Raw genomic sequence first — 15,371 nt, 5'->3', positions numbered from 1 at the left:
ACGGTCCAAGCTATGGTGAGGAACAGGGAAGTCTAGCAGGTAGGTCCTCTCTGGGCCTCCGGTGCAGACCAGACATGCACCTCCTGATAATCAGCATTATTAACAGTCATTAACAGGACGACGACGACTACTAATAGAGGGCACCACTGGTTAACACTTCCTACAGCACTCTCCTCGCAGGACTGTTGTTGTGGCTGAAGCCAGTTTAATATTTGGAAAGCACTTAGAACAGGGCCCAGCATACAGCAAGCCTCACGTAACTGAGAACTCAAAATTGACTATTATAAAAGTGTCAGTCTGCTAAACGTTTAAGGATGGTCACCTCATGTGGTCCTCATGACACACCCATGAGGTGGCTACTATTATGTCCATTTTACAGGTGGGAAAACTGACGGGCTCACAGATACCCGGTGAATAACGTTACTGCACTCAGAGGACGCTGAAGGCAAGCCGCTTCCCAGGTCGGCTTGTGAGGGGTGACTGCAGCCCAAGGCCACCTGCCTTCAAATCCACTGGGCCCCCCATCCCTCTCCTCTCCTTCTGCAGGTCCCCAAGGGGGGCAGGACACGCAGCAGGCTCTGGGGAAGGTATTACTGGGGTGACCGGGGCCCTGGCAGGCAGAGGGTTATTAATAGCCTTGCAGGCCTTTGCACAGAGCGTGGGGAGGAGGATCCGGGGGAGGGAGCAGCAGAGAGGGGGCGGAGCTGAGCCCAGCGCTGGAGGAGAGTGTCCGGACAGGCTGGCTGGACTTGGACGCCAAGGCCCCTCCCCGCCCCCTGGGAGGCCAGCTGTTCCCTCAGCGGATTCTCAGGGGCTGGTTCATCACCTCCGAATACTCCTGTGACAGGAGGCGCCGGCAAAACCCGCCCCCAGCCCCAAGCAGCAATAAATAGAAGGCTCTCAGCCCCGGAGAAGCAAGGAGAAGTTTCTAGGCCCGTGTCCCTGGGTTTATTAAGCTCCTGACGCTACTCCAGACATCTCAGCGGCTCTGGCTGAGAGCCTGGACAGCCTGGGAGGACAGTGACTGGCTGGTCTCCGGTGAGGCAGTGCGGAGAGAGGCCCTCTGGAATTCTGCTGGGCCGCCTGGTGGTCGCCTCTGGAGTGTCTTTGGGGGCTGGGACCCCAGCCAGGTACACCCCCTCTGTCCTTGGCAGTGGATGGTTCAGCATTTTCTGAAACTGAAGAACAATCTCAGAGGGCCAGCACCCCCACATCACCTTGCTGTGTGACCTTGGGCAGGTGGCTCCCTCTCTCTGAGCCTCCATTTCTACTCCAGCTCAGCAGCCATGGCTGACGGTCAGATGCCCTTCTCCTGCCATTACCCAAGCCGCCTGCGCCGGGACCCCTTCCGAGACTCGTCCCTCCCCTCGCGCCTGCTGGATGATGACTTTGGCATGGACCCCTTCCCCGACGACCTGACCGCCTCATGGCGCAACTGGGCCCTGCCTCGATTCTCCCCGGGGTGGCCTGGGACCCTGAGGTCAGGCATGGTGCCTCGGGGGCCAACGGCTGCAGCCAGGTTTGGGGTACCTGCGGAGGGCAGGAGTCCCCCACCCTTCCCTGGGGAGCCCTGGAAAGTGTGTGTCAACGTGCACAGCTTTAAGCCAGAGGAGCTGATGGTGAAGACCAAGGACGGATACGTGGAGGTGTCCGGTGAGTGAGGGGCAGGAGTGAGAGAGAACCCAGGAGAGGGGTGTAGGCCTCAGCCCCGGGAATAGCCAAGAGAACTCTGTTCCCTTAGAGGGTGAGCTGTGACAGCAGCGTGTGACACAGGTGACTTCAGGGCTCAGGAATGCAGCCCAGAGAGCCCACAGAAGTTATCTTTATGGAAAAGCACTCCTGCCCGGGGTTCCAGGAGACACCTCAACCTGACCCAGCTGCTCAGGCCTTTGGGTGCTGTACCCATCAGAGGAGAGGCAGGGAAATGCGAACGACGTCACATGTTTTGACAGAAAAAAATTCCTATAAAGAATAAGTTAAACAGATATAGAAGAAATACAAAGACAGAGAAGTGATAGGACTCTCGGCACCCCCGGGGCACAGCACAGTCTAGAAGGGTGTGCCATGATAGAGCTAATGATCAGCACAGGTTTCAAGAGCAACACCTCCCCTTGTGCCAGATAAGGAAACTGAGGCATGATAGTCACTGGAAGGGTACTGACTGGTAACCTTGTGCTAGGCACAACACTGTGCTTTACCTGCAACATCTCAGTTAAAACAACCAGAGGAGGTGTGGCCTGTTTGTCTCTTTTTACAGATGGGGAAACTGAGGCACAGAAAGGTTACAGTAACTTGCCCATGGCCACCTGGATTCAAACCCAGGCTGTCTTGGGAATGGGGAGGCCAGGAGCAATTTGATGGTTTGTTGAGCACCTACTGGGTATCAAGAACTGGGCTAAGACTCTTACATTCCTTCTACCAGATAATCCTCACTCACTCCAGCCCCAAGAAGCGGGGCTGTCTACCCCCATTTTACAGCTGAGGAGGCTGAGGCCCAAGCGGGACTTGTCCAAGGTCACGCCATGAGTCAGCAGCCAGCAGGAAGAGTCTGGGCCTGCCCCAGACTCCCAGGCCCAGGGCTTGCGCCACCTCCCAGCCTGGGAGAAAGTAAGAGGAGACAGGAGGCTCCGTCCCCATTAAGCAGGGCAGCAGGGGAACAGGCTTCCTCTCTCTTCCCTCCCAATTAACGCTCCATTAAAAAGAGTGTGTTCCTGGTAGGCTCCCGACCAGAAAAATCAATAAAAGCCATTGCAAAGCCAGGCTGGGCAGAGACAAGCCTGGCAGGGCGGCGTGTAGGGGGAGTTTCAAAGCCTTGCAGGGTGGAATTATAAACATCAGAGGATCGGGGCCGGGTGGGGTGGGCCATGAGACACGCTGGGGCCACGTGCGGATGGAGGGGTTCAGCTAGGCCTTCCGGACTTGGCTGTGGAGCCAGGCCCAAGTGCTGAACCTGGGTCTGCCACAGACCGGCGGGATGTGCAAACTGCTTCCCTTCTCTGTGCTTTGTGTCCTTATCTGGACATCAGGGTTCCAGTGGCTACACGGCATGAGGACTGCTGTGTTAGGTGACCTGATGTGCGTCCAGTGTGGAGCTGCTGCCTGGAACATGTGGAACATGAGGGATCAGTATTCTCATGGCCGTGATGTTACTGTTACTAAAATGCTGGGCACAGAGCAAGGCCCCAGGAGACCACCAATGGTAGATGCTCCTTGGAGACCTGGGTTCAAATCCTGAGCCTGCCAGATGAATATGGACAAGAAAGTCTTCTCACTGCTCTGAGCCTCGCTTTCCTTATCTGCAGGATGGGGAGTGTAATAATATCGGCCCTGCAAGTCTGTAGGGAAGATTACAAATACATGCAGACAATATATGCTAATAAATGCAGAGTCTGTAAAATGGGGCGAATAATAGTGTCTGCCCGGCACTCTGTAAATAAGGTGATTATTACCACCACCAGCCCCATCTTTGTTTTAATTAGGATTCCAGAGTCTTCTACCCTGGGTTGGAGGGTTTCCCGTGCCCTGTGGCCCCTCCAGGAGACCCCTGGAGCATATTTCCTTCATTCTCCTTTCTAGGTGCTTCTTAATAACTGGGCTGTGGCAGCTCCAGGCTGAGATCCCACTAAATACCTTATTAATCCAGAGCTCCGCATGAGGCTTTGAGCGAGTCATGGAGCCTCAGTTTCCGTATTTGTAAAATGGGGTTGTTGGGTGCTTAAATAAGACAGACAAAGCCTTTTAAGGTTGTAAAAATGCCTCCCAGGTGTGCACTTAGCAACCTCAGCTTGACAGAATCCAAATCCCCTGAGAGTACATACAGAGACTCTCAGAAAATGGATTTAAGAAATCAGATGGGTATCGGGGCTCCATTTAAAATCAGATTCAGTCTTTTATCCTACATCACATAACGACAGAACTATTCTTCCTCAAGCACCTGGTACAGGGCACTGGGCTAAATGCCTGCATATGTTGGCTCCCTTGTTCCTCACATGGACTCGCAAGGAAATATGGGTAGGTTTGTGATATCCACTTTCCAAGTGAGGACGTTGAAGCTCAGAGAGAGTAACTCACGTGAGATCCCCCCCATCTTCCATGGCACATGTCTGCAATTCAAAGCCAGGCCTGCTTAGACAGTTCCGAGTCAGGATGGTTGGATTTTCTTCCGATTATACAGCCTTGGGCAAATCCTGCCACCTCTTGGTCCTCAGTTTTACTTAGGAGGAGCTGAACTAAATCAGTATTTGCCAAATGGTACGTTTTAGGATATCAATAGGTATCCAAGAAATGCAGGATAGGTGGTCCAGAATTCTAAAAGGTGCCAGAGGAAACAAAATTATTAACAGTTCTCCTCCCTGCAGGGCTTATCAGAGCTTTGAATAGTTTGTGGATCTCTGGAGGCAGCCCTGTCTTATCTGACCACATCTGAGTGTCTAGTTCCAGGGAAGTATTTGGAAAATGCTAGACTAGATGCTTTCCATGATGCCTTATCCTCCCCTATTCCTACCCTGCAGCCACCAGCCAAGAAATGTTCTCTTCATGGGCCACTGGGCCAGGTCCTGGCCAAGAAGGAACTGGAAAACCCAGAGGCCTTATTCCCACCCCTTCTCTTTAATCCCAGGGCCTCTGCCTCCCCTGGAAACAGCACCTTCTTTCTTTAGCTGGGCCAATGGCTTTCCCTGAAGTGCTCATGCTTGCTTCTTGGCACCTACATTTCTCTGAGGCTTGTTGAAAAAACAGTAGCTGTGAGGGGCCTCTGGCTTGCCCTAGCCTCCGGATGAGTTCTTTTTTTAAAAAAGAATCATAATTACTTTTTTTCTGTTTACAAAAATAAAATATTTCCACAGTAGAAAACACAGATAGGAAAGCAAAATAAGAAATTAAAAATCACTCATAATCCTTAAGCTGCCCCAATAAATAGATATTCAAATTATATGCAAATTAAGCTTCAAGATGAGCCTCGGGTAGCAACATCCATTTTCAACCAGGCTCCTCTTTATGGGAAATCTTGGAGCTATGCCTGCTCAGAGATCCTCCCCTCCCTAACCCCAATACCCTATTTTCAGGGCATGGACAAGCAAGCTTAGCCTTTCAGAAGCAGTCCTTTCTCCAGACATCAAAATAAGGCACAAACCTTCGCCTTCACACATTTTTACAACTTACAAAGCAATTCTGTGACTCATTTGCATTTGTTCAGCAACCCAATAATTAGGAAGGTGTTGCCACCCCCATTTTAGAGAAGAATAAACCGAGGTTCAGAGAAGAGTGGGGATGTGCTAGGGAGGTGTTAGAGCAGGGACTGAAGTCCAAAACCTACACCCCTTTGCTCCAGCACTCCCAAGCTGTGTGACCCTCGGCGCATCACTTAACCTCTCTGAACTTCCGCTCCCCGTCCACAAAATGGTAATAACGAAAGTCCCTGCTTTCTAAGGTTGTCGTGAAAATTAAAGAAGTAGCTATAGCCAGGAGCTGGGAGGGGGGCGGACACAAAGCAAGCACTATTTAAGAGTCTGTTATTGCTATTTTTTTGATCATCAGCATGGTTTATTATTCTCAGGACACCAAGTGTGCAAAAGGGCTGAGTCAGAGGCACTGGCTGGTCCCCAGGGGAAGCAGACCTCCGGAGGCCCAGGCTCTGGGGAGGGTGTCAGGGAACAGACAGTGCTCCCCTGGCCACAGGCCTGGGTTAGGGCTGGACAGTTGGTACTCATGCACTTGGCAGGTCCAAATCTACTCTCCAAGCAGCAGCACCTTCAGAGCATAGTGTGTTCTGGGTAATCAGACACTCCAGTTTAAAAACGAATTCCTATCCGTGTACCCCTTTCTGCCCAGCCCATGAGTGAATAAACGGACACAGCCTTTGCTAAGGGCACGTTAGCAATACAGATCGAGCCTCAGAAATTCTAGAACTTAGAATTTATCCTGAAGATGTCATCAGGCTGGATGCAAAGATCCAGCTGTAAGAATGTTTGGTGCAAGGAGTTTCTTTCTAAGGTCGGATACCCATCTCAGTGCCCAAAAGCCAGGGATTGGCTAAACGAACTTATGTATCAATACAGTGGAACACTGTGCAACCATTAAAAAGTCACACTGTGGAAGAATATTTGGTGTAACACAGAAAAATAATTATAACATGTCAGCAAGAGATAACAGTTTTGAGCATAACATAAAATATGACCCCACCTGCTAAAATACATGATATACGTCTATACTATATAACATTTATGCATGCCTAAGTAACATAGAAAGAAAAGTCTGGAACTTATACAAAAATGTGGTTTCGTCAGGTGGTTTGGATCATTCATTTCTTTATATTCTACATTTTCTAGGATACCCTTGTATTTTCTTACAATCAGAACAAAGTCATTAATAAAGAAATTATGGATAATTTTAAAAAGCAATTAATAATGCAACCACCTATAAATTGTCAGTTTTTTAAAAACCTGGGCTGCCAAAACATCCCACAAGGTTATTCACAGTCTGCATTCCAAAGCTTCTCAGAAGGGTGTCCCTGTGTACATGAGGGTTCTTGGCCGGGGAATGTGGCCCCACGGATGAGGAACAAATAAAGATAGGAGCTGGAAGGCTCCACTGGGCACTAATCTGGTTTGTATAAAGAAAAATTACAGAGGCGCCTGGATGGCTCAGTCGGTTAAGCATCTGCCTTCAGCTTAGGTCATGATCCTGGGGTCTAAGGATGGAGCCCCATGTTGGGCTTCCCTGCTCAGTGGGGAGTCTGCTTCTCCATCTGCCCCTGCCCCCAGCTTGTGCTTACTCTATCTCAAATAAATAAATAAAATCTTCAAAAAAAAAAAAAAAGAGAGAGAAATTAGAGGCTTTCCACATTAAAAAAAAAAAAAAAAAAAAAGAAGAGGAAGAAGAAGAGTGAGGAGCAGCCAGGAAGCTCTGAAGTTGCTATATAAATTGCAAGGTGATAGCCAGTCTGGGCTCAACCTTCATGTAAGCTTATCTTTTTCCTTCCTGAGGAAAGAAGAACAGCCCTCCCCTGCTACCCTGTATAAGGCAGGGCAGGTGGAATGTGCCATTTCTTAAGGAGACCCCCCCCTTTGGAGACTCCAGGTGTTTTTGTTTTGTTTGTTTTAGCAGATTGAAGCATTATTTCCAGGCTATTCGTCCATTCTAGGTACAGATAATGTGGCTCAAAGAGCTAATTGCAAGCCAAGCTGGAACGGGAAGAGGGGCGTGAGACCCCAGCACTTGGCCTGGATTCAGGGAGAGCTGGTTCAGAGCCCAGGCCTGCCATGTACCTGCTGGGTGACCGTGGACCCATCACTGGGCCTCAGTTCCTGCCTCCATAACCAAGGGGGAAGGAAGCCCACCTCAGAGCCAGGAAAGGCTCTGTGTGGCAAATCAGCCCTCAGCACCTGACCCCACTTCTTTCCTACCACCCTTCCTGGGATGCTAGCCTCTGGATTTGACTGGCTGGCTAGGGGGAAGGGGCAAGTTTGCTCAGGTAACTGGTGTCTCCAGACTGAGCCCCGAGCCAAAGGGTGGGGCAGGGGCTGGGGCAGGATTTGAACACAAGCCTGAGTCCTGACTGAAGTCCAGGGGACATAGATGCTTACATGTGGCATTCCTCTCCCTTCTAGGCAAACATGAAGAGAAGCAGCAAGAAGGTGGCATCGTTTCCAAGAACTTCACAAAGAAAATCCAGTGAGTCACCTGGCGGTGTGGGTTCCGGGGTGGGGGTGGAGGTGTGGGTAGTGTCTGGGACCCGAGATCTGGAGTGTCTCTCTCTTGGGCATCTCTCTTTCAAGACAAGACCCAGAGCAGGGAATTGAACCTTCACCCCTAAAGGGGAGAAGGCGTCACAGCAAACCTGCCGTAGGGTCCCAGGAAGGGGGGACGCGTAAATTATGCCTTCACACCTGCTCAGTGCCCCTGTGAGGTGGGAATTAACGATGCCACTTTGTAGATGGAGAGTCCGAGAAACAAAATGACTCATCTGTGATTCCCTGAAAATCGGGGCACTCTCCGCCCCGCGTGGTACGCCTGGGGAGGCTCTCCATCACCATCAAGAGAGACCGTCCCCCGATGCCCAAATGCCCAGTAGAATCTTGGGAAGGTTGCTTGCTCTCAGCGCCCCGCCACCGGAAGAGCATGCCACCCTCCCTAGAGCACCTGCAGGAAGGAAACTGAAAGGTGTCCTGACTTTGCTGTTGCCTCCCGGGGGGCGTTGGAGGCTGAGATTTTGGGACACATGAAGGGCAGTTTTGCTGCGGGGTGTGCGAAGGGCTGAGCCTGGGGGAATCATGCCTGCAGCAGGAGGACCACCAGGCTGGGCCAGTGAATCAAAGCCAGCTGTAGGGAGGGAGCCTACAGCAAGGTGCTGATGGGGGACCCCTCTTCCCAGACACACGCTCTACCCAGCAGCACTCCGCTATGTACATTTCTGGCCCCAAAGTCTTGTCCCAGTCAATGCATTTAATCTTCGCAGTGGGCAGAAGAGACATTACCCTCCTTGTAGGATGGGGAAACGAAGTTCCCAGAGGTGAAGAGACCTGCCCAAAGTCCTTACGATTCTAATTTAGAACAGCCCCAAACTGATCCTTGAACCCTGAGCGCAGTGCTCATGCCTGGAGCTAAGGGATGCCCTTTCCTCACCCGTAAAAGGGATCGGGTGGGTGTTGATTCTCCGGAGTCACCGACTGAAAACGAAATGAAATCATGGCACGGCCACCAGGGCACAGTAAGTCCCCTACGTGGCAGTTTGTTGTTACTATTATTGGTGGTGGTGTTGAGTCTTTACTCCATGCCTAGCCCTGGCAAAGATGTCCCGGGTCTGGAAGAGAGTGCGCGGGCTGCATTCTGAGGCTTCTTTCAGCTCTGGGGTTCTGCAGTTGCGTCTCTCCTGCCATGTGCCCAGTCCTGACTCACCCGGCGTCTCTGGAGTTCTTAGAAGCCCAAGGACGCTTCCTGATAAGGCGAACGGCTAACTGTGTTTCTTCACGCTAGCTGCCTCGCCTGCCATCCCCAAGGCCCACACCTCTCCCTGGTACAGCAGCCAGAAGAACCGCTGCTGAGAGGGAGAGGGGAAAGGAAAGGGGGGAAAAAAGTGCAGAGGGAGCCGATATTTCTTGGAAGAGACTCAAATAAGGCCTCGGAATAGAGTCACAGGCAGGGCAATGCTGTGGAAGGGACTGAGCTGGAAAGAAGTCAGGGGGTTAATCATCTTTATAAAACGCGGATGTCCCCATCTCCGAGACTTCCCGGAAAGCAGCTTGCTGGGGTGACTTGACCAGACAGAAATGCCTAGAGCTGCCCAAGGCGCAGCTGGGGTCCAGCAACTGAGCGGAGCTGCCTGTTACAATACTGGACTGCCGTTGTCCTGAGCACCCCAGGTGCCCGCCCTAGCCAGCCCGGCCATCCTGACCCTGTCCCCAGGACCCTCTGCACCTCCCCACGTTCCAACAACAAGGGGTCCCTAGCACCCTACTCCATCACTGTGGCACATGTCCATCCATTCTGGTTGGTCACTGTCCCTCTGGGCCAGTTGCTAAGTACTCTGAAGTTCCTCTGGATATAGGGAGTCCTGGTTCCATGATAAAGAAAGTGGATAACTTGGAACAGATCCCCTGAACTGCCCTGAGCTTCTGTCCCCACGTTCCCTCATGGACAGAGCTGTGATAGGGAATGAGAGGAGGCGTGTAAAGCACTTAGCATGGGGTCCAGACTCAGTGTTCAGTCTGTGAGGACTAATATTAAACTCTGCAAGGCTGGAGTCACGCGAGAGCGGCTGGGACCTCCTGGGACCCCCTGGCTCTGCCCAGACTCTAGACACCAAGGATGGTCCTGGCCCATTCTCGGGAGGCTCCATTGCCTAGCCCAGGAAAAACTCTGGTCATCAGAGGACAGGGAAGCTCCTTCAGCCAGACTGAGATCCTTGGAGATTTCCTCCCAGGCAGGATGCTACAGCTGTTTGCCTCTGCCACAGCTAAGAAATTCTCCCCAACACATCCATCCCCTTGTAAAAGGTGCCATTTTGACCGGATGAGGGGGAGCAGGAGAGGTCTTGGAATTTGCCGATCAGGTTGGGGGCAGGGCAAGTTTGTAGATGGGATCTTTCCACACCCAACTTGGGTGAGAGGACAGGAAGCAGGGGACGCAGGAAATCATCACTGGAAGATGCTCAGAGTCAAAGCAAACTTTAGTTCCTTGCTCCCTATCTTCCCAGGTACCCGTTCTGCCATTTACTGACATCTGCAGTGTACCAAGAGCCATGCGGAAAGGGGGTTAGGTTTAATATTATTTCACTCTGAAAAGAATCCGATGAAGTAGGTATTACTAAGTCCATCTTGTGAATGAAAAAACTGAAGTTCAGAGGGATTTTGGAATTCCACAAAGGTCACACAGCTAGTCATGAGCCAGATCTGGGATTTGAACACAGATCTCCCCACCTTCAAAGCCCATGGCCTTCCTACCTGGTTAAGGGAGACCAGGTTGCCGTCATTCACAGACCATCTTCAACTACATTTTGCCTTATGTGCTTACATTCCCGTATTATTATCTGCTTAAGATTTCTTTTCTTTTTGATCACGTCACTTTTGGGAAAGTTAAATTCCCATTACTAAAATGTTCACTGAAGAGGGCAATCATAAAACAAATCCAATGGAAGAAAAACGTGCTTGAATAGGTAGCATCGTCTACCTAAGGGTCCAAGCCTTAGATCACCTCTCTCTTTGTTAAAAACAGAAAACAGTGAGGGACAGAGGCTAAAGGTATTGAAGTCAACACTTAGCTGAAATGTTTCTTTGGATGCAAATGGAAGGATTGAAAAAGAATGCAAAAGGAATAATTTTCCCATCATGGGGGTTCAACATAAGGTCACCTGGTGAGAGACCCTGAACAAGCCTATTCCTACCTCTGGCCTCAGTTTCCCCAGGTGTACTATGAGAGCACTGTCCTGAACAACCGAGATTCTTTTGGGTTCTGACACTTGCAGCTTGGTGATAGCACAACTTGTGCTAAAATACACACAGCCATCAAGCCCACTTGAACAGCCAGTAACTGCAGTAACGATGTAGACACTCACACTTATTGAGCACTTACTGTATGCCAGCACTGGGCTAATAAGCCTTTTGCTTTCATCATCCCGTGTAATTCTCTCACAACCTTAAGAGGTAGATACCATTAACCCACTTTTCCTATAAGGAGGTAGGTTCAGAGAGGCTAGCTCACTAGCCCGAGGTCACACAGTCAGGAAGAACCAGAATTGGAACTCAGGTCTTCCTGCCTGTAAAGCCCAGGCTCTGGATCACGGTGGCCCTGCCCCATCGCACCAGGTGTGTTACGGGTTAGCATGCAAATAGTTAAACAGAGTTGGCCCATCCCCAGCAGTGGGAGGGAGGTCCAGACTTTTGGCCTCCTCTGTGCTTCAGAAGTTTGACTTGGCCTCTGCCCAAGTTCCCTCTTTCTCTTCCCTCCTTCCCAGCGGGTCCCTCATTAATCTCGGTGGCTCTAATTTCGCAGGAGTCTCCTGGGTAGATGCTGCTCATATGATTCCATGTTTCTACTCACTGCAAAAACTCCCCACCCCCTTCAGGAAGGATCCTGCCCTAGCCAGGAATGGGTCTGCTCCTTGCTTGGTTCTTTGATCAAAACCTCTGCATTTCTAACAGGCAGGGCCATCCTGGACCAGTGGAAAGATCTATGCTGATCGACCCTCCTGGCTTCCCTTTTTTTCAAAAGTCTGGTGCCAGGGGAGGCAAAAGAACATCACGATCAGCCACTCTGAGTTTGGAGAGCAAGATTCCCATTTCCATCTGCTTCTTTCCGGCAGTGTGACCTTGGGCAAGTCACTTCACCTCTCTAGCCTCGATTTCCTTGTCTGTAATTGGCGACAGTAACAAAACTTCCCTAGTGGGATTATTGTTAACTAAAGGAGATGATACACAGGTGAACTGCCTGCACATAGAAAGTGCTCAGGTCATACTTCTCATAATCTTTATTTATAATGGCAGCCCAATGAGGCCATGAACACATTCTCACAATTCCGATAGTTAGTTGAAGGAACCATGTCTCAGATTGTCTCTTTCACCCAAAACAAACAAAAAATCATAAAAAAAAAAAAATAGCTTCAGAATTGGAACCAAAGTTGGATTGAGAAATCCCTCTGAGGTTCTCACTCACGAAGCCTGCCACTTGATTTCCCCCAAGTCTCTCTTAAATGTTCTGTGCAATGGGCATATTAATTCCTATTAACCACTCTGGGCTCTTTGTAAAGTTCTAGCCAGGTCATTTCCTACAAATGTGCTTTGGGAACAAAGCAGTTATGACCTGTTAAGGTGTGACCCAAACTGAGGCTCATTCTAAGCATTGGAGAGAATGTTGCCAGGTGGCCAGGCTGTTGCATCATTAATTCACCAGTAATGCATTCTGTAGTAAAGCGCTTTCAGCAGGCACACGGCAAATGAAAGGGCGTTACCTGCTGGGAGTAACACCTCACTTGCGTTCTATAACGGGATGGTAGTGGTGGCCGTTTCTTCCAGCAGCCGGTCCACTGTGGGCAGAGACCTCAACCAAAGACCAAACATCTGGGCCACGGCGATCTTTCCAGCGATCTTTTGGAACCCCACATTACCATTTGCAAAGCGTGTCCAGACTCTGTCTGGCTTCGAATACTATACAAGTTTTATATTGCTATCTCCATTTGCAGATGAGGGCATAAACTCAGAGCAACTGAGTGACCTGCCCTGGATGGCACAGCTAGAGAGGGGCAGAGCTGGGCTGCAAATCAGCGTCATCTGCCCTCAGAGCCTAAATTCGTATCAAAGCTATTTTCTTCCAAATGCACAAAAGTCTGTTTAAGCTCTATGAAACAGAATACAGGAGTAACATCTTGTGCTTCTCCTAGGCTCCCCGCAGAGGTGGATCCTGTGACAGTCTTCGCCTCGCTTTCTCCAGAGGGCCTGCTGATCATCGAAGCTCCCCAGGTCCCCCCTTACTCACCATTTGGAGAGAGCAATTTCAACAACGAGCTTCCCCAAGACAGCCAGGAAGTCACCTGTTCCTGAGACCCCAGTCTTGGCCCGTCTTTTTCCCTCCCCAACCCCAGGGCTTCTCTGATTCCAGAGTACGTGACTTTAGCTGAATTCATAGATTTAGTGTGACTAAAATGTTAGGGGTGGGGTGGACTGACCACCAACTCTCTGGATAGGGTAGTGGTAGGTGTTTCCACAGGATGGCGCAATTGGCAGGTCATGCTCAGTTGCCTTTTCTTTACCTTTTCTCTCATGATGACAATGTTGCCCGTTCTGTAGTTGCAAAAACGGATAGAAGGGGACATGACGTTTCACACTGTATCTTCCCTTGCAGCTAATGCAAGGGTTGCCTCTCTCCGGGGACCTCCCTGTCACCCAGATTCCTATTCTGGGTTCCCACTTTCCATGCCTGCCCCATGGTTTGGTGGATGGAGCCCATTAGCTCACTCTCCTGCAGCCCTGGCCTACGAAGGGTGATAGCTAGGTCTTACATCCGCATATGGAATTTAGCCAACAGCCCACATGAAAACAGTGCCTTCTGCTCTTCACCCAAGCATTTATATAGCATGTTCCCAAGTCGGCACTCCCTGAGGACTCTGGAAGCCCATTTATTCTCCGGTTAAAGTCCCCCCCCTTTCTTGTGCCTCCTATGTCCAATTTGGGATTTTTACAGAGGGGGCTGTCTCCAAACAGCTCCACCAGGAACCAAGCAAAGGCCAGACAGACTGGCAGGCAGGCTAGTGGTATTGGTATTATGTATATGAGTGGGACTTGTGTGTCATTGTTATTTGAATTGTGCTGTTGTTTAGGGAGAAATAACAGTAAATAATAATAATAATAGTAATAAAAGAGCTGATGTTCTTAGCCTTGTGTTCTTCTTTTGATGGGGAATGCTAAATGCTATACCATTTAAAGATGCGATACCAATTAGGAATGCTTGTAGCTACAAATGATACGCAACAAATAGTGGTTTAAATAACATAAATATCTATTGTCTAACTTTTCAAGAAGTTTAGAGATGAGTGATTTGAGAGTCATTTTTTCAGTTTATATGCCACCAAGAGCCAGAGATCTTTTTCCTCTGCCATCTCTGACAAGTATACAAGATCTGTCCTCATGTTTGCAAGATGGCTGCAGCAGCTCCAATCATCTCACCTTCACATGACAATGCACAGGAAGAGAAGGGATGGGTAAAAAAGCCTTCTTATTTGGCTTTCTCTTTTATCAGTGAGCAAGATCTTTTCCAGAAGCTCTTAGAAGACTTCCCCTTTTATCTCACCTACCAAAACTGGGCTACATACTCTATCCCTGGAGCCAATCCCAGTTAATCCCCATGACTCCCTAAGAAGTAGACATTCATTTTATAATGAAGAAGCTGATGCTAAGTGACTTTGGTGAGTCACAGGATAATAGCAGAACTTGAACCTGGATGTTTGCTTTTGGAAGAGTTCATGAGGGGCTTCTGGGCTGCAAAGGCATCATCAAGGGCATCTCTAAACCCCCAAATGACAGCAAAAGTCAGTGAATATTTCCTGAACACCTGCTTGCTGGGTCCTGCACTAGAAGCCAAGGATATAGCGAACAATGAGCCAAAATTTCTGCCCATACAAGCTCAAAGACCCATAATAGGAACAGGCAGATAAAAGCAGGCCTGCCCCTCACTTAACTCCTTCCGTGTACCAGACACCACGCTAGGGTTTCACATGTCCTCTCAGTTCCATTGCTCAGCAATTCTCTGAGGTATGTTCAACTCTCACCTCCACTTTACAGATAAGGAAACGGAGGCACAGAAGGGTTAAGGGCACTGCTCCAAAGCACACACCTAGTAAGCAAGGGGCCCAAGCAATCTGACTCCAGACTTACTATGAAATAGGACCTTGTTCTGCCTTTCTCTCAACAAAGAAAATGTAAGGGTGGTTTCAGTGAGTCCATTCACCTTGCGGGAAGAAAAGAGAGATGGTATTTCAAGTTGGGGGTTTGCAGAGGGGCGGGGGCAGGGATGGTGGCTTATCAGAAAGGGGGTAGGGGCGCTCCGGTCAGACTTGAAGATGGACAGCGTTGTAGCACTTGAGTAAGTAGGGGGAAGGGTTGGGAGGGGCCTCATAGGCAGAAAACACAGGAGACCAGATGAAAGGTATGTCCCTTTTAAAATCCTTTTATGGTTCCCCACTGTCGGAAGGATTAAGTACAAGCTGCTTTCTGAGACTTGCAAGGCATTATGGGATCTGTCCTCGGGCTATCTTTCCACACTACCTTAACCCCCAACTTTCACCCTCCAGCCCCACCTAACTTCCCCTCTGTTCCTCCAACCAGACAAGTCCTCTCTTGCTACCAGAACTTTGGATTCACTGTTCTCTCCCTCCACGATTACGC

The 15,371-nt window shown here is 49.8% G+C and overlaps 1 protein-coding gene across 1 annotated transcript; it reads left to right on the top strand.

Moving 5' to 3' along the window:
• Positions 1 to 729: 729 nt before the first annotated feature.
• On the top strand, positions 730 to 13,862 carry HSPB8 (heat shock protein family B (small) member 8). The gene is made up of 3 exons (XM_008707686.2): positions 730 to 1,653; positions 7,608 to 7,671; positions 12,872 to 13,862. Exons 1-3 carry the CDS (start codon positions 1,287 to 1,289, stop codon positions 13,029 to 13,031), a joined length of 591 nt encoding a protein of 196 aa, XP_008705908.1. The 5' UTR covers positions 730 to 1,286; the 3' UTR covers positions 13,032 to 13,862.
• Positions 13,863 to 15,371: the final 1,509 nt, after the last annotated feature.

The sequence above is a fragment of the Ursus maritimus genome, unplaced genomic scaffold (assembly GCF_017311325.1).
Source record: "Ursus maritimus isolate PB19 unplaced genomic scaffold, ASM1731132v1 scaffold_33, whole genome shotgun sequence".
Taxonomy (NCBI): domain Eukaryota; kingdom Metazoa; phylum Chordata; class Mammalia; order Carnivora; family Ursidae; genus Ursus; species Ursus maritimus.
Note: the sequence above shows the minus strand (reverse complement) of the source record. Positions and strands in the feature narration are given on the sequence as shown.

Excerpts from the sequence above, each read along its gene's own strand:
- HSPB8 (XM_008707686.2), top strand. The coding sequence starts at position 1,287 with ATGGCTGACGGTCAGATGCCCTTCTCCTGCCATTACCCAAGCCGCCTG. Across the intron at positions 1,654-7,607 it reads CGGATACGTGGAGGTGTCCG|GCAAACATGAAGAGAAGCAG; the intron begins GTGAGTGAGGGG and ends TCTCCCTTCTAG. Across the intron at positions 7,672-12,871 it reads AACTTCACAAAGAAAATCCA|GCTCCCCGCAGAGGTGGATC; the intron begins GTGAGTCACCTG and ends TGCTTCTCCTAG.